The sequence below is a fragment of the Gobio gobio genome, assembly GCF_949357685.1.
Source record: "Gobio gobio genome assembly, chromosome: 22".
Taxonomy (NCBI): domain Eukaryota; kingdom Metazoa; phylum Chordata; class Actinopteri; order Cypriniformes; family Gobionidae; genus Gobio; species Gobio gobio.
In genome coordinates this window covers 48,872,846-48,891,975 of record NC_137118.1, presented here as the reverse complement: position 1 = coordinate 48,891,975, position 19,130 = coordinate 48,872,846, and the positions used below count along the sequence as shown (strand labels likewise).

At 45.3% G+C, this 19,130-nt stretch overlaps 1 protein-coding gene across 1 annotated transcript in view; it reads right to left on the bottom strand.

Annotated features, from left to right (window-relative positions):
• The window catches only part of dyrk1aa (dual-specificity tyrosine-(Y)-phosphorylation regulated kinase 1A, a), a 41,059-nt gene that overhangs the window by 21,664 nt on the left and 265 nt on the right, over positions 1-19,130 (bottom strand). Inside the window, exons 1-7 of the mRNA XM_079803843.1 lie at positions 18,938-19,130; positions 18,011-18,126; positions 17,865-17,934; positions 16,599-16,771; positions 14,913-15,032; positions 14,646-14,834; positions 12,862-13,009 (exon numbers count right to left, since the gene is read on the bottom strand). The exon at positions 18,938-19,130 is cut by the window's right edge and continues 265 nt beyond it. Coding sequence (XP_079659969.1) covers positions 12,862-13,009; positions 14,646-14,834; positions 14,913-15,032; positions 16,599-16,771; positions 17,865-17,874 — 640 coding nt within the window. The 5' untranslated portion in view covers positions 17,875-17,934; positions 18,011-18,126; positions 18,938-19,130. The remainder of the gene's footprint in view (positions 1-12,861; positions 13,010-14,645; positions 14,835-14,912; positions 15,033-16,598; positions 16,772-17,864; positions 17,935-18,010; positions 18,127-18,937) is intronic.

Sequence of the window (19,130 nt, the reverse complement as noted above, 5' to 3'; positions counted from 1 at the left end):
ACCCTACAGTAATAGTAAACATGTTTAACCCTACAGTAATAGTAAACATGTTTAACCCTACAGTAATAGTGAACATGTTTAACCCTACAGTAATAGTGAACATGTTTAACCCTACAGTAATAGTGAACATGTTTAACCCTACAGTAATAGTAAACATGTTTAACCCTACAGTAATAGTAAACATGTTTAACCCTACATTAATATTACCCATGTTTAACCCTACAGTAATTGTAAACATGTTTAACCCTACAGTAATAGTAAACATGTTTAACCCTACAGTAATAGTAAACATGTTTAACCCTACATTAATATTACCCATGTTTAACCCTACAGTAATTGTAAACATGTTTAACCCTACAGTAATAGTAAACATGTTTAACCCTACAGTAATAGTAAACATGTTTAACCCTACAGTAATAGTAAACATGTTTAACCCTACAGTAATAGTGAACATGTTTAACCCTACAGTAATAGTAAACATGTTTAACCCTACAGTAATAGTGAACATGTTTAACCCTACAGTAATAGTGAACATGTTTAACCCTACAGTAATAGTGAACATGTTTAACCCTACAGTAATAGTGAACATGTTTAACCCTACAGTAATAGTAAACATGTTTAACCCTACAGTAATATTACTCATGTTTAACCCTACAGTAATAGTAAACATGTTTAACCCTACATTAATATTACCCATGTTTAACCCTACAGTAATTGTAAACATGTTTAACCCTACAGTAATAGTAAACATGTTTAACCCTACAGTAATAGTAAACATGTTTAACCCTACAGTAATAGTGAACATGTTTAACCCTACAGTAATAGTGAACATGTTTAACCCTACAGTAATAGTAAACATGTTTAACCCTACAGTAATATTACCCATGTTTAACCCTACAGTAATAGTACTCATGTTTAACCCTACAGTAATAGTAAACATGTTTAACCCTACATTAATATTACCCATGTTTAACCCTACAGTAATTGTAAACATGTTTAACCCTACAGTAATAGTAAACATGTTTAACCCTACAGTAATAGTGAACATGTTTAACCCTACAGTAATAGTGAACATGTTTAACCCTACAGTAATAGTGAACATGTTTAACCCTACAGTAATAGTAAACATGTTTAACCCTACATTAATATTACCCATGTTTAACCCTACAGTAATAGTGAACATGTTTAACCCTACAGTAATAGTAAACATGTTTAACCCTACATTAATATTACCCATGTTTAACCCTACAGTAATAGTAAACATGTTTAACCCTACAGTAATAGTGAACATGTTTAACCCTACAGTAATAGTGAACATGTTTAACCCTACAGTAATAGTGAACATGTTTAACCCTACAGTAATAGTGAACATGTTTAACCCTACAGTAATATTACCCATGTTTAACCCTACAGTAATAGTACTCATGTTTAACCCTACAGTAATAGTAAACATGTTTAACCCTACATTAATATTACCCATGTTTAACCCTACAGTAATTGTAAACAAGTTTAACCCTACAGTAATAGTAAACATGTTTAACCCTACAGTAATAGTAAACATGTTTAACCCTACAGTAATAGTAAACATGTTTAACCCTACAGTAATAGTAAACATGTGTAACCCTACAGTAATAGTAAACATGTTTAACCCTACAGTAATAGTAAACATGTTTAACCCTACAGTAATAGTGAACATGTTTAACCCTACAGTAATAGTGAACATGTTTAACCCTACAGTAATAGTGAACATGTTTAACCCTACAGTAATAGTAAACATGTTTAACCCTACAGTAATAGTAAACATGTTTAACCCTACATTAATATTACCCATGTTTAACCCTACAGTAATAGTAAACATGTTTAACCCTACAGTAATAGTAAACATGTTTAACCCTACATTAATATTACCCATGTTTAACCCTACAGTAATTGTAAACATGTTTAACCCTACAGTAATAGTAAACATGTTTAACCCTACAGTAATAGTAAACATGTTTAACCCTACAGTAATAGTAAACATGTTTAACCCTACAGTAATAGTGAACATGTTTAACCCTACAGTAATAGTGAACATGTTTAACCCTACAGTAATAGTGAACATGTTTAACCCTACAGTAATAGTGAACATGTTTAACCCTACAGTAATAGTGAACATGTTTAACCCTACAGTAATAGTAAACATGTTTAACCCTACAGTAATATTACTCATGTTTAACCCTACAGTAATAGTAAACATGTTTAACCCTACATTAATATTACCCATGTTTAACCCTACAGTAATTGTAAACATGTTTAACCCTACAGTAATAGTAAACATGTTTAACCCTACAGTAATAGTAAACATGTTTAACCCTACAGTAATAGTGAACATGTTTAACCCTACAGTAATAGTGAACATGTTTAACCCTACAGTAATAGTAAACATGTTTAACCCTACAGTAATATTACCCATGTTTAACCCTACAGTAATAGTACTCATGTTTAACCCTACAGTAATAGTAAACATGTTTAACCCTACATTAATATTACCCATGTTTAACCCTACAGTAATTGTAAACATGTTTAACCCTACAGTAATAGTAAACATGTTTAACCCTACAGTAATATTACCCATGTTTAACCCTACAGTAATAGTACCCATGTTCAACCCTACAGTAATAGTACCCATGTTTAACCCTACAGTAATAGTAAACATGTTTAACCCTACAGTAATAGTAAACATGTTTAACCCTACAGTAATAGTAAACATGTTTAACCCTACAGTAATAGTAAACATGTGTAACCCTACAGTAATAGTAACCATGTTTAACCCTACAGTAATAGTGAACATGTTTAACCCTACAGTAATATTACCCATGTTTAACCCTACAGTAATAGTACCCATGTTCAACCCTACAGTAATAGTACCCATGTTTAACCCTACAGTAATAGTAAACATGTTTAACCCTACAGTAATAGTAAACATGTTTAACCCTACAGTAATAGTGAACATGTTTAACCCTACAGTAATAGTGAACATGTTTAACCCTACAGTAATAGTGAACATGTTTAACCCTACAGTAATATTACCCATGTTTAACCCTACAGTAATAGTACTCATGTTTAACCCTACAGTAATAGTAAACATGTTTAACCCTACATTAATATTACCCATGTTTAACCCTACAGTAATTGTAAACAAGTTTAACCCTACAGTAATAGTAAACATGTTTAACCCTACAGTAATAGTAAACATGTTTAACCCTACAGTAATAGTAAACATGTTTAACCCTACAGTAATAGTAAACATGTGTAACCCTACAGTAATAGTAAACATGTTTAACCCTACAGTAATAGTAAACATGTTTAACCCTACAGTAATAGTGAACATGTTTAACCCTACAGTAATAGTGAACATGTTTAACCCTACAGTAATAGTGAACATGTTTAACCCTACAGTAATAGTAAACATGTTTAACCCTACAGTAATAGTAAACATGTTTAACCCTACATTAATATTACCCATGTTTAACCCTACAGTAATAGTAAACATGTTTAACCCTACAGTAATAGTAAACATGTTTAACCCTACATTAATATTACCCATGTTTAACCCTACAGTAATTGTAAACATGTTTAACCCTACAGTAATAGTAAACATGTTTAACCCTACAGTAATAGTAAACATGTTTAACCCTACAGTAATAGTAAACATGTTTAACCCTACAGTAATAGTGAACATGTTTAACCCTACAGTAATAGTGAACATGTTTAACCCTACAGTAATAGTGAACATGTTTAACCCTACAGTAATAGTGAACATGTTTAACCCTACAGTAATAGTGAACATGTTTAACCCTACAGTAATAGTAAACATGTTTAACCCTACAGTAATATTACTCATGTTTAACCCTACAGTAATAGTAAACATGTTTAACCCTACATTAATATTACCCATGTTTAACCCTACAGTAATTGTAAACATGTTTAACCCTACAGTAATAGTAAACATGTTTAACCCTACAGTAATAGTAAACATGTTTAACCCTACAGTAATAGTGAACATGTTTAACCCTACAGTAATAGTGAACATGTTTAACCCTACAGTAATAGTAAACATGTTTAACCCTACAGTAATATTACCCATGTTTAACCCTACAGTAATAGTACTCATGTTTAACCCTACAGTAATAGTAAACATGTTTAACCCTACATTAATATTACCCATGTTTAACCCTACAGTAATTGTAAACATGTTTAACCCTACAGTAATAGTAAACATGTTTAACCCTACAGTAATATTACCCATGTTTAACCCTACAGTAATAGTACCCATGTTCAACCCTACAGTAATAGTACCCATGTTTAACCCTACAGTAATAGTAAACATGTTTAACCCTACAGTAATAGTAAACATGTTTAACCCTACAGTAATAGTAAACATGTTTAACCCTACAGTAATAGTAAACATGTGTAACCCTACAGTAATAGTAACCATGTTTAACCCTACAGTAATAGTGAACATGTTTAACCCTACAGTAATATTACCCATGTTTAACCCTACAGTAATAGTACCCATGTTCAACCCTACAGTAATAGTACCCATGTTTAACCCTACAGTAATAGTAAACATGTTTAACCCTACAGTAATAGTAAACATGTTTAACCCTACAGTAATAGTGAACATGTTTAACCCTACAGTAATATTACCCATGTCACGGACTGAACTGCATGTCACACTTGTACTGCACACGTGTCACTGACGGAACTGCATGACACACTTGTGCTGCACACGTGTCACTGACTGAACTGTATGACACACTTGTGCTGCACACGTGTCACTGACTGAACTGCATGACACACTTGTGCTGCACACGTGTCACTGACTGAACTGCATGACACACTTGTGCTGCACACGTGTCACTGACTGAACTGCATGACACACTTGTGCTGCACACGTGTCACTGACTGAACTGCATGACACACTTGTGCTGCAAACGTGTCACGGACTGAACTGCATGACACACTTGTGCTGCACACGTGTCACTGACTGAACTGTATGACACACTGGTGCTGCACACGTGTCACGGACTGAACTGCATGACACACTTGTGCTGCAAACGTGTCACTGACTGAACTGCATGACACACTTGTGCTGCACACGTGTCACTGACTGAACTGTATGACACACTTGTGCTGCAAACGTGTCACTGACTGAACTGCATGACACACTTGTGCTGCACACGTGTCACGGACTGAACTGCATGACACACTTGTGCTGCACACGTGTCACTGACTGAACTGCATGACACACTTGTGCTGCAAACGTGTCACTGACTGAACTGCATGACACACTTGTGCTGCACACGTGTCACTGACTGAACTGTATGACACACTGGTGCTGCACACGTGTCACGGACTGAACTGCATGACACACTTGTGCTGCAAACGTGTCACTGACTGAACTGCATGACACACTTGTGCTGCACACGTGTCACTGACTGAACTGTATGACACTTGTGCTGCACACGTGTCACTGACTGAACTGTATGACACACTTGTGCTGCACACGTGTCACTGACTGAACTGTATGACACACTTGTGCTGCACACGTGTCACTGACTGAACTGCATGACACACTTGTGCTGCACACGTGTCACTGACTGAACTGCATGACACACTTGTGCTGCACACGTGTCACTTGTGCTGCACACGTGTCACGGACTGAACTGTATGCCACACTTGTGCTGCACACGTGTCACTGACTAAACTGCATGCCACACTTGTGCTGCACACGTGTCACGGACTGAACTGTATGCCACACTTGTGCTGCACACGTGTCACGGACTGAACTGCATGACACACTTGTGCTGCACACGTGTCACGGACTGAACTGTATGCCACACTTGTGCTGCACACGTGTCACTGACGGAACTGCATGACACACTTGTGCTGCACACGTGTCACTGACGGAACTGTATGCCACACTTGTGCTGCACACGTGTCACGGACTGAACTGTATGCCACACTTGTGCTGCACACGTGTCACGGACTGAACTGCATGACACACTTGTGCTGCACACGTGTCACTGACTGAACTGCATGACACACTTGTGCTGCACACGTGTCACGGACTGAACTGTATGCCACACTTGTGCTGCACACGTGTCACTGACTGAACTGCATGACACACTTGTGCTGCACACGTGTCACTGAGTGAACTGCATGACACACTTGTGCTGCAAACGTGTCACTGACTGAACTGCATGACACACTTGTGCTGCACACGTGTCACTGACTGAACTGTATGACACACTGGTGCTGCACACGTGTCACGGACTGAACTGCATGACACACTTGTGCTGCAAACGTGTCACTGACTGAACTGCATGACACACTTGTGCTGCACACGTGTCACTGACTGAACTGCATGACACACTTGTGCTGCACACGTGTCACTGACTGAACTGTATGACACTTGTGCTGCACACGTGTCACTGACTGAACTGTATGACACACTTGTGCTGCACACGTGTCACTGACTGAACTGTATGACACACTTGTGCTGCACACGTGTCACTGACTGAACTGCATGACACACTTGTGCTGCACACGTGTCACTGACTGAACTGCATGACACACTTGTGCTGCACACGTGTCACTTGTGCTGCACACGTGTCACGGACTGAACTGTATGCCACACTTGTGCTGCACACGTGTCACTGACTAAACTGCATGCCACACTTGTGCTGCACACGTGTCACGGACTGAACTGTATGCCACACTTGTGCTGCACACGTGTCACGGACTGAACTGCATGACACACTTGTGCTGCACACGTGTCACGGACTGAACTGTATGCCACACTTGTGCTGCACACGTGTCACTGACGGAACTGCATGACACACTTGTGCTGCACACGTGTCACTGACGGAACTGTATGCCACACTTGTGCTGCACACGTGTCACGGACTGAACTGTATGCCACACTTGTGCTGCACACGTGTCACGGACTGAACTGCATGACACACTTGTGCTGCACACGTGTCACTGACTGAACTGCATGACACACTTGTGCTGCACACGTGTCACGGACTGAACTGTATGCCACACTTGTGCTGCACACGTGTCACGGACTGAACTGCATGACACACTTGTGCTGCACACGTGTCACTGACTGAACTGCATGACACACTTGTGCTGCAAACGTGTCACTGACTGAACTGCATGACACACTTGTGCTGCACACGTGTCACGGACTGAACTGTATGCCACACTTGTGCTGCACACGTGTCACTGACTGAACTGCATGACACACTTGTGCTGCACACGTGTCACTGACTGAACTGCATGACACACTTGTGCTGCACACGTGTCACGGACTGAACTGCATGACACACTTGTGCTGCACACGTGTCACTGACGGAACTGCATGACACACTTGTGCTGCACACGTGTCACTGACTGAACTGTATGCCACACTTGTGCTGCACACGTGTCACGGACTGAACTGTATGCCACACTTGTGCTGCACACGTGTCACGGACTGAACTGTATGCCACACTTGTGCTGCACACGTGTCACTGACTGAACTGCATGACACACTTGTGCTGCACACGTGTCACGGACTGAACTGCATGACACACTTGTGCTGCACACGTGTCACTGACTGAACTGCATGACACACTTGTGCTGCACACGTGTCACTGACTGAACTGCATGACACACTTGTGCTGCACACGTGTCACTGACTGAACTGTATGACACACTTGTGCTGCACACGTGTCACTGACTGAACTGTATGTCACACTTGTGCTGCACACGTGTCACTGACTGAACTGTATGTCACACTTGTGCTGCACACGTGTCACTGACTGAACTGCATGACACACTTGTGCTGCACACGTGTCACTGACTGAACTGCATGACACACTTGTGCTGCACACGTGTCACTGACTGAACTGCATGACACACTTGTGCTGCACACGTGTCACTGACTGAACTGCATGACACACTTGTGCTGCACACGTGTCACTGACTGAACTGCATGACACACTGGTGCTGCACACGTGTCACTGACTGAACTGCATGACACACTTGTGCTGCACACGTGTCACTGACTGAACTGCATGACACACTGGTGCTGCACACGTGTCACTGACTGAACTGCATGACACACTTGTGCTGCACACGTGTCACTGACTGAACTGTATGTCACACTTGTGCTGCACACGTGTCACTGACTGAACTGCATGACACACTTGTGCTGCAAACGTGTCACTGACTGAACTGCATGACACACTTGTGCTGCACACGTGTCACGGACTGAACTGTATGCCACACTTGTGCTGCACACGTGTCACTGACTGAACTGCATGACACACTTGTGCTGCACACGTGTCACTGACTGAACTGCATGACACACTTGTGCTGCACACGTGTCACGGACTGAACTGCATGACACACTTGTGCTGCACACGTGTCACTGACGGAACTGCATGACACACTTGTGCTGCACACGTGTCACTGACTGAACTGTATGCCACACTTGTGCTGCACACGTGTCACGGACTGAACTGTATGCCACACTTGTGCTGCACACGTGTCACGGACTGAACTGTATGCCACACTTGTGCTGCACACGTGTCACTGACTGAACTGCATGACACACTTGTGCTGCACACGTGTCACGGACTGAACTGCATGACACACTTGTGCTGCACACGTGTCACTGACTGAACTGCATGACACACTTGTGCTGCACACGTGTCACTGACTGAACTGCATGACACACTTGTGCTGCACACGTGTCACTGACTGAACTGTATGACACACTTGTGCTGCACACGTGTCACTGACTGAACTGTATGTCACACTTGTGCTGCACACGTGTCACTGACTGAACTGTATGTCACACTTGTGCTGCACACGTGTCACTGACTGAACTGCATGACACACTTGTGCTGCACACGTGTCACTGACTGAACTGCATGACACACTTGTGCTGCACACGTGTCACTGACTGAACTGCATGACACACTTGTGCTGCACACGTGTCACTGACTGAACTGCATGACACACTTGTGCTGCACACGTGTCACTGACTGAACTGCATGACACACTGGTGCTGCACACGTGTCACTGACTGAACTGCATGACACACTTGTGCTGCACACGTGTCACTGACTGAACTGCATGACACACTGGTGCTGCACACGTGTCACTGACTGAACTGCATGACACACTTGTGCTGCACACGTGTCACTGACTGAACTGTATGTCACACTTGTGCTGCACACGTGTCACTGACTGAACTGCATGACACACTTGTGCTGCACACGTGTCACTGACTGAACTGCATGACACACTTGTGCTGCACACGTGTCACTGACTGAACTGCATGACACACTTGTGCTGCACACGTGTCACTGACTGAACTGCATGACACACTTGTGCTGCACACGTGTCACTGACTGAACTGTATGCCACACTTGTGCTGCACACGTGTCACTGACTGAACTGCATGTCACACTTGTGCTGCACACGTGTCACTGACTGAACTGTATGCCACACTTGTGCTGCACACGTGTCACGGACTGAACTGTATGACACACTTGTGCTGCACACGTGTCACTGACTGAACTGTATGTCACACTTGTGCTGCACACGTGTCACTGACTGAACTGCATGACACACTTGTGCTGCACACGTGTCACTGACTGAACTGCATGACACACTTGTGCTGCACACGTGTCACTGACTGAACTGCATGTCACACTTGTGCTGCACACGTGTCACTGACTGAACTGTATGCCACACTTGTGCTGCACACGTGTCACGGACTGAACTGCATGACACACTTGTGCTGCACACGTGTCACGGACTGAACTGTATGACACACTTGTGCTGCACACGTGTCACGGACTGAACTGTATCTGAAGTGATTCCAATCATATCAAGCCATTCAAAACCATCATGGCGGACAGCGTCTGAAGCTGTGGGAAATAACTCATGATCTGCTTTAATAGATCGGTCTAATGTTCCCATCATCTGATAATGTTTTGCTGGTGATATCGTTCATCCTGAAAAAAACCTGACAAAACCCAAAAGCAACTCATCACTATGTAATAATGACAGTTATGTGGATATAATCATTCTAATAAACTGTTATTACATATATTTGATGCTCTTTCCAGTTATTGAACCGAACTGAATCAACCCTGTGGTCTGTTCAGAGTTTCACTGAATGAGGATTTCAGTCGTATAAAGCGCTACAGATATAAAGCATCCGGTCCATCAGACGCAGAACAAATGACTACAACGAAAAACAGAAGCAAGGCCTTCCACAGCTGGTAATGTGCGTTTCTGAGCCGGAGCGGTGTTAACTCCTGCCCATCAGCACCGGCCTGTGGAACACTCTGCTGAACTTAAAGGATAGTTCACCCAAAAATGAAAATTAGCCCATGTTTTACTCTCCCTCAAGTCATCCGAGGTGTGTGTGACATTCTTCTTTCAGACGAATATAATCGGAGTTATATTACAAAAGTTCAGGCTAATCCAAGCATTAGAATTGGCTTCATAGTTGCTCTGTTTTTGAAGTCCATAACAGTGCATCTGTGCGTCATATAACTGCTCCAGCGGCTCTGGGGTGTTAATAAAGGCCTTCTGAAGCGAATCGACGCGGACCTGAGTGTTAGTCTTTCCATCCGCAGGGGAACTTTCAACACTTTCTCCATAAATTGAACAGGGAAGGCGTTGGCCGAAAGTTTACTTGATAAAGTTTTAAATAACAACATGTCATTTCTAAAGCCAAATGGTGTGTTATCTGTACACATTTTGAGCTCTCCGCGTGTATGTCTACGCCGAAACGAACCATTATGTGTGTGTTTGTGTGTGCACAATGTAAATGGATTTATAAACATACTAAATTATTTTTTTTTGAAAATGTAAAAATGCAGAATGTGATGGGTAGGTTTAGGGGTAGTGTGTGTGTGTGTGTGTGTGTGGGTGTGTGTGATGGGTAGGTTTAGGGGTAGTGTGTGTGATGGGTAGGTTTAGGGGTAGTGTGTGTGATGGGTAGGTTTAGGGGTAGTGTGTGTGTGTGTGTGTGTGTGTGTGATGGGTAGGTTTAGGGGTAGTGTGTGTGTGTGTGTGTGATGGGTAGGTTTAGGGGTAGTGTGTGTGTGTGTGTGTGATGGGTAGGTTTAGGGGTAGTGTGTGTGTGTGTGTGTGTGTGGGTGAGTGTGATGGGTAGGTTTAGGGGTAGTGTGTGTGTGTGTGTGTGTGTGGGTGAGTGTGATGGGTAGGTTTAGGGGTAGTGTGTGTGTGTGTGTGTGTGTGTGTGTGTGTGTGTGTGATGGGTAGGTTTAGGGGTAGTGTGTGTGTGTGTGTGTGATGGGTAGGTTTAGGGGTAGTGTGTGTGTGTGTGTGTGTGTGTGTGTGTGTGTGTGTGATGGGTAGGTTTAGGGGTAGTGTGTGTGTGTGATGGGTACGTTTAGGGGTAGTGTGTGTGTGTGTGTGTGTGTGATGGGTAGGTTTAGGGGTAGTGTGTGTGTGTGTGTGTGTGTGACGGGTAGGTTTAGGGGTAGTGTGTGTGTGTGTGTGATGGGTAGGTTTAGGGGTAGTGTGTGTGTGTGTGATGGGTAGGTTTAGGGGTAGTGTGTGTGTGTGTGTGTGTGATGGGTGGGTTTAGGGGTAGTGTGTGTGTGTGTGTGTGTGATGGGTGGGTTTAGGGGTAGTGTGTGTGTGTGTGTGTGTGTGTGTGTGTGATGGGTAGGTTTAGGGGTAGTGTGTGTGTGTGTGTGTGTGTGATGGGTGGGTTTAGGGGTAGTGTGTGTGTGTGTGTGTGTGATGGGTGGGTTTAGGGGTAGTGTGTGTGTGTGTGTGTGTGTGATGGGTAGGTTTAGGGGTAGTGTGTGTGTGTGTGTGTGTGTGTGTGTGTGTGTGATGGGTAGGTTTAGGGGTAGTGTGTGTGTGTGTGATGGGTAGGTTTAGGGGTAGTGTGTGTGTGTGTGTGTGTGTGTGTGTGTGTGTGATGGGTAGGTTTAGGGGTAGTGTGTGTGTGTGTGTGTGTGTGATGGGTAGGTTTAGGGGTAGTGTGTGTGTGTGTGTGTGTGTGTGTGTGATGGGTGGGTTTAGGGGTAGTGTGTGTGTGTGTGTGTGTGTGTGTGTGTGTGTGTGTGTGATGGGTAGGTTTAGGGGTAGTGTAGGGGATTAAACGGCGAATTAGAATTAAACGGCGTTGATAAACACGCTAAAAACCGATTATGCGTCTTGATAACACGCCAAAATTACGTGCCATACATACGCCATTTCATGAGATCAGTCTGTAAATATTACTATTTTTCTTCCACAAACGCGTTGATTCGCTTCAGAAGGCCTTTATTAACACCCCAGAGCCGCTGGAGCAGTTATATGACGCACAGATGCACTTTTATGGACTTCAAAAACAGAGCAACTATGAATCAAATTCTAAAGCTTGGATTCGCCTGGACTTGTGTAATATAACTCAGATTATATTCGTCTGAAAGAAGAATCTCATACACACCTCAGATGACTTGAGGGAGAGGAAATCATGGGGTCATTTTCATTTTTTTAACACGAGTTCATCAGAAATCTCTCATTGTGAGGGCAAGTCTAGTGTAAAAACTCTGCTTGAACACAGACAGGAATCTGACCCTGGCCTTTATTTTTAAACAGTCATAGTTGACCCGCACGCCTGCCCTAAATAGAGCTGCATTCCTCTCTGAACACCGTCTCACACACAGCACAACAGAGAAACGGCCTCACACCAAATATTAGCGAGCAGAAAAAATGTAATTAATTCCCAGGCCTGATTTCTTCCGTGTTTTCTAAGCGTGTGGTGAATATGGGCCACATTACCGATGTAGTACTTCATCTCGGTGTCGTGTTTGTTCATGAGCTCCAGCAGTCGGACTTCAATCTGAGCCTGATTCAGAAAAGCCTTTTTATTCTTGATGATCTTGATGGCGACCCACTCCTGCTCCACACGGTCATAGGCCTTCACCACCTGCAGCAGACGGAGACAAGCGTCACACACCGGCCCAGCACACACACACACACACACACACACACACACACACACACACACACAAGCGTCACACAACGGCCCAGAACACACACACACACACAAGCGTCACACAACGGCCCAGAACACACACACACACCTGCCAGCAGACGGAGACAAGCGTCACACACACACACACACCTGCCAGCAGACGGACACGAGCGTCACACACCGGCCCAGCACACACACACACACACACACGTCACACAACGGCCCAGAACACACACACACACACACACACGCGTCACACACCGGCCCAGCACACACACACACAAGCGTCACACAACGGCCCAGAACACACACACACACCTGCCAGCAGACAGAGACAAGCGTCACACACACACACACCTGCCAGCAGCCGGACACAAGCGCCACACACCGGCCCAGCACACACACACACACACACACACACACACCTGCCATCAGACGGACACGAGCGTCACACACCGGCCCAGCACACACACACACACACACACACACACACACACACACACACACACCTGCCAGCAGCCGGACACGAGCGTCACACACCGGCCCAGCACACACACACACACACACACACACACACCGGCCCAATACATACACACACACACCTGCCAGCAGACGGACACAAGCGTCACACACCGGCCCAGCACACACACACACACACACACACACACCTGCCAGCAGACGGACACAAGCGTCACACACCGGCCCAGCACACACACACACACACACACACACACCTGCCAGCAGACGGACACAAGCGTCACACACCGGCCCAGCACACACACACACACACACACACACACACACACACACACACACACCTGCCAGCAGCCGGACACAAGCGTCACACACCGGCCCAGAACACACACACACACACACACCTGCCAGCAGCCGGACACAAGCGTCACACACCGGCCCAGAACACACAGACACACACACTGACCTGCCAGCAGACGGACACAAGCGTCACACACCGGCCCAGCACACACACACACACACACACACACACACACACACACACACACACACACACACACACACCTGCCAGCAGACGGACACAAGCGTCACACACCGGCCCAGAACACACAGACACACACACTGACCTGCCAGCAGACGGACACAAGCGTCACACACCGGCCCAGCACACACAGACACACACACTGACCTGCCAGCAGACGGACACAAGCGTCACACACCGGCCCAGCACACACACACACACACACACACACACACACACACACACACACACACACACCTGCCAGCAGACGGACACAAGCGTCACACACCGGCCCAGCACACACACACACACACACACACACACTGACCTGCCAGCAGACGGACACAAGCGTCACACCGGCCCAGAACACACACACACACACACACACACACACACTGACCTGCCAGCAGACGGACACAAGCGTCACACACCGGCCCAGAACACACACACACACACACACACACACACACACACACACACACACACACACACACACACACCTGCCAGCAGACGGACACAAGCGTCACACACCGGCCCAGCACACACACACACACACACACACATCAAAAAACACACACACACACACACACTGACCTGCCCGAACGAGCCTTTGCCTATTAAAGAATCGATCTCATATCGGTCCATCCACTTCTCTCCATTTTTAACGATGTAGTCAAAGTTGTCGTCGTCGTATCCGTCGTTGTAGATCTTCCGCTCCTTCTTGTTGCTGGAGTCTTCGCCCTGGCCCTGCTGGTGCCGCCGCTTCTTCTTTGCATAGTAAACCTGGAAGCAGAAGGCATTTATTCCCCAGAACGCATCAGGATAAGAGTTTAAACTGGGCTTATGATAGCGAATCCGCACCTCATTGATGTGTTTGTATGTTTTGATCAGTTCGATGGAGAGTTTTCTTAAGGGCGCAGTCGCTGGATCCCGAAAACACTGCGGCATCCGCCTCTGTAGCATCACCAAATCCGCAGTTACCTGCAACACAGAGAGCGGTGAGAGTGCACACACACACACACACACTCACACACACACTCACTCACACACACACTCACACACACACTCACTCACACTCGCCTGTAGCATCACCAAATCCGCAGTTACCTGCAACACAGAGATCGGTGAGAGCGCACACACACACACACTCACACACACACACACACCCGCCTCTGTAGCATCACCAAATCCGCAGTTACCTGCAACACAGAGATCGGTGAGAGCGCACACACACACACACTCACACACACACACACACCCGCCTCTGTAGCATCACCAAATCCGCAGTTACCTGCAACACAGAGATCGGTGAGCGCGCACACACACACACACACACACACACACACACACACACACACACACATCCGCCTCTGTAGCATCACCAAATCCGCAGTTACCTGCAACACAGAGAGCGGTGAGAGCGCACGCATGCACACACACACACACACACACACACACACACACACAGGGTTTCTGCAGGTTTCACCAAGTCAAATTTAAGACTTTTTGAGACCTTTTTATAACAATTATGAATGAAATTTAAGACCTATAAAAGGAAATGCAGTCACAAATTTACTTGTAAAGTAAATTAATTTATTCAAATTGAACAAATCGATAAACTTGCATTTCCTCATAACTCAATTCCACCAGGATTTTGCAACTTTTTTTTGGCGATATTTGAGATCAAAATGACTTGAATGATTTTGTGGTGGTAATTTCCAGACATTTGCATTTTTTTCATAATTAGGACACCTCATTTACCATATTATGCAAGATGCACAACAGCCACACATGACAATATAATAAAAAACTAAATACATAAATCTTGTTTATTTTGGTTTACAAATAATGCAGGATCTCAAAAAAAAAAGCATGTTGATTTTTCATTATATTTAGTAATCGCAGAAACACGAAAAACTGGAGGACTATTAGCTGAAGAATAAAATCCGTTTTATGTGTCTGTGGTACAATCTGAAAGAGACTCCAATAACACGAAAGCTGATTGGCTGCAATATAAGCTGCATGTTGATCTCATTTGTAGTCGTATTAAAGCGAATTATATTTGGACTATTTAAACATTCTAAAGTGCTGCAGGATTTCATGAGCATTAGAGCTAGTGTTACATGGACGTAGGAAAATTAAAGGGTTAGTTCACCCAAAACTGTAGATTCTGTCATTAATAACTGAGCCTCATGTGGTTGGACACCCGTCAGACCTCCGTTCATCTTCAGACACAAATGAAGATATTTTAGTGTAAATCTGATGCTCTGAAAGGCCTCCATTGGCTCAACTTTACACTCTCAAGACCCTTAAAAGGCACTAAAATGAGGCTCAGTCATTAATGACAGAATTTACATTTTTGGGTGAACTAACCCTTTAAGACCTGTTTACAATGATTTAAGACCTAAAACAGAATACTTTAGACTTTTTAAGGCCTAAAATTTTGATTTTGAAATTCTAGACTTTTTTTGTACTTTTTAAGACCCCGCGGAAACCCTGCACACACACACACACACACACACACACACTCCCGCGAGCGAGGCGTACCTGGGAGGTGTTGGGCAGCGCGGCGGCTGATTGGTCAGCGGCGCCCGGCGGGTGGGCATCACTGAACGGCGGGTGAGAGGGCGTCTGCGCATCCATCTGCACACCAGCCGAATGGAAAGAAAACGAGGGGGCCAGCCGAACAGAGGAGGGTTTGCATGCTGAGGTCTCTCCTCCTGAAACACACACACACACACACACACACACAACTTCAGCAACCTCTTCTGGCTTTTACTTTGATATCACTGAAGAACAGGCTTCATTGTGTCCGTGTGCGTGTGTGTGTGTGTGTGTGTGTGTAGCAAACGCTCCGAGCCGAAGCCGATCAGGTTACAGAACACCTGAAAAAGCTCAGACCAAAATGGCAGATCAGGGTGGTCGCGCTTTTGTCACAAGACGACACACACACACACACACACACACACAGGTCTAATCAGAGCTGATCGAGTGTGTGTTTATGACTCAGCATCACACACACACACACACACACAGAACTCCATCAAACTGTAAACAGCGAGCTCTCGAATGAGATGATTACAGTGACAGACCTGAAGCGTGACTGAACAAAACCGACCAATGATCCCACACTACCGTCGTCTAGACAACAGCCCAGGGTTTTAATGGCACAAATAACAGCACAATAAAGACGACATGTGAGCGTTTGTGAAGTTTGGAAAGGTGACGGCGAACGGGAATTCTGCAGATCATTAAGTCGTCATTTATCAGCGTCTCTCACCAGCAAACACAATGCAGCACATTCACACTGGTAACCAGCGCTCTCAAGCCCAGCAACAGTGCTTCATTACCATAGCCTACCACCAGGAAGATGCCGCGCCATTGGCCAGCCGGCTAAAGCGGCAGCCAATCAGGAAAGGGTATGCAAATAACCCACTTTTGTTGCTAGGGCAAAGCTGCCAGGCTCCGTCCAATAGGAAAACGGGTAAGAGGCATGAAATTGAATTGCACTTTGACACATTTCCCAGCACAGTTTAACACAGTATTTGCTGACAGAAAAGCTCTGGGGTGAGGAACCCGGAATCAGTGTGTGTGTGTGTGTGTGTGTGTGTGTGTGTGTGTGAGAGAGCGAGGGGCCGACCCTGGAGACACACACACCACCACAGACCCTGCCTTTATCTTTAAACATCTATAGTTGACCAGCAGTGGACAGAGCGGCCCGTTCCTCTCTGACAGAGGGAGCATGAGAACACGTGTGTGTGTGTGTGTGTGTGTGTGTGTGTGTGTGTGTGTGTGTGTGTGTGTGTGGCTCACCTGTATGCATCGTCTTCTGACAAATCTCATATCATTGTGACAGGGGAGTCCATCTGCAAACCACAGCCCACTGCGAGAACAGCACACAGTGAGAACACATACTGTACCTGAGTGTGTGTGTGTGTGTGTGTGTGACATCAGCGTACCTGAAGCGACTCGCGAGTGGTTTCCAGGTGAGAACAGCCCTGATGTTTCTGCAGGGTCTCGCCGTGTGTTGAGATGGTTGAGTTGATCTTCAACTTGCACAACCATTGGTGAAGATCTGCGTGAAATTAACACACACACACACACACACACACACACACACACACACACACACACACACACACACACACACACTATATGAGTTTAGGAGTGCATACTAACTAACTGCAATTAAACACAATGCACACCAGAACAACATATAAATCACACATTCAGAGTGTTTGTGTGTGTCCAGAGAGAGCAAACACACATTAGATCCTGAAGCCCGTGTGAACACAATCACAAGAGAAACACACAATAACACACACTAACACACACACACACACACACACACACACACACACACACACACAGAAAGGCGATGAAGAGCTCATCCTCATCATCAGGATCTGGAGAAGCTACACACACTCTTCACACGGCTGCGATTGTTTGATGCTGTAAATCAGTTTCGCGCACATGACGAGAATCAAAGCTGTCAAAACACTGGCTCGCGTTAGCCTAGCCGCTAACGGCACCGCCGCCGCTCGAACCCTCGCGGACCGCGGCAGGCTCCCGGGCAGGCGCTCGGTAGGGCTGGTGTTGAGCCTTAAATAAACTCCTCATCGGCGAAACCTTCACACCGAGCTGTCGACACCGAGGCTAGCTGGACATTAGCTGCTGCCCGGGCCTGCAAACGGACCGAAGCCTGAAAGAAGCGAGCGACAAAACACAGCCGTTGTTTCGAGGAGCCTCCAAAAAAGCACCAAACGGGTCGGATCGAGCCTGAATTCAGACGGAGCGAGCGCATACGAGCCTCCGGTGCGCGGCGTCGGGATCGCTGAGGGCAGCTAACTTAACCGTTAGCCGCAGCGCTAGCCGTCATCACTCACCGTGTCGCGCGCGTTTCTTTCTGACGAGAGGAATGAAAATCCTCCGGGAGAATCCGCAATAATTCCCAGCCGCCTTCCTCAGGAATCCCTTTTCAAAGTATGTCCGATGCAAAGCCTCGTAGAGAAAAGAACAGCGCCTCTCTCTCGGTGAGCGTCGGCGCGCTCCGCAGCGCAGCAGTCCCGCCGTCCGTCC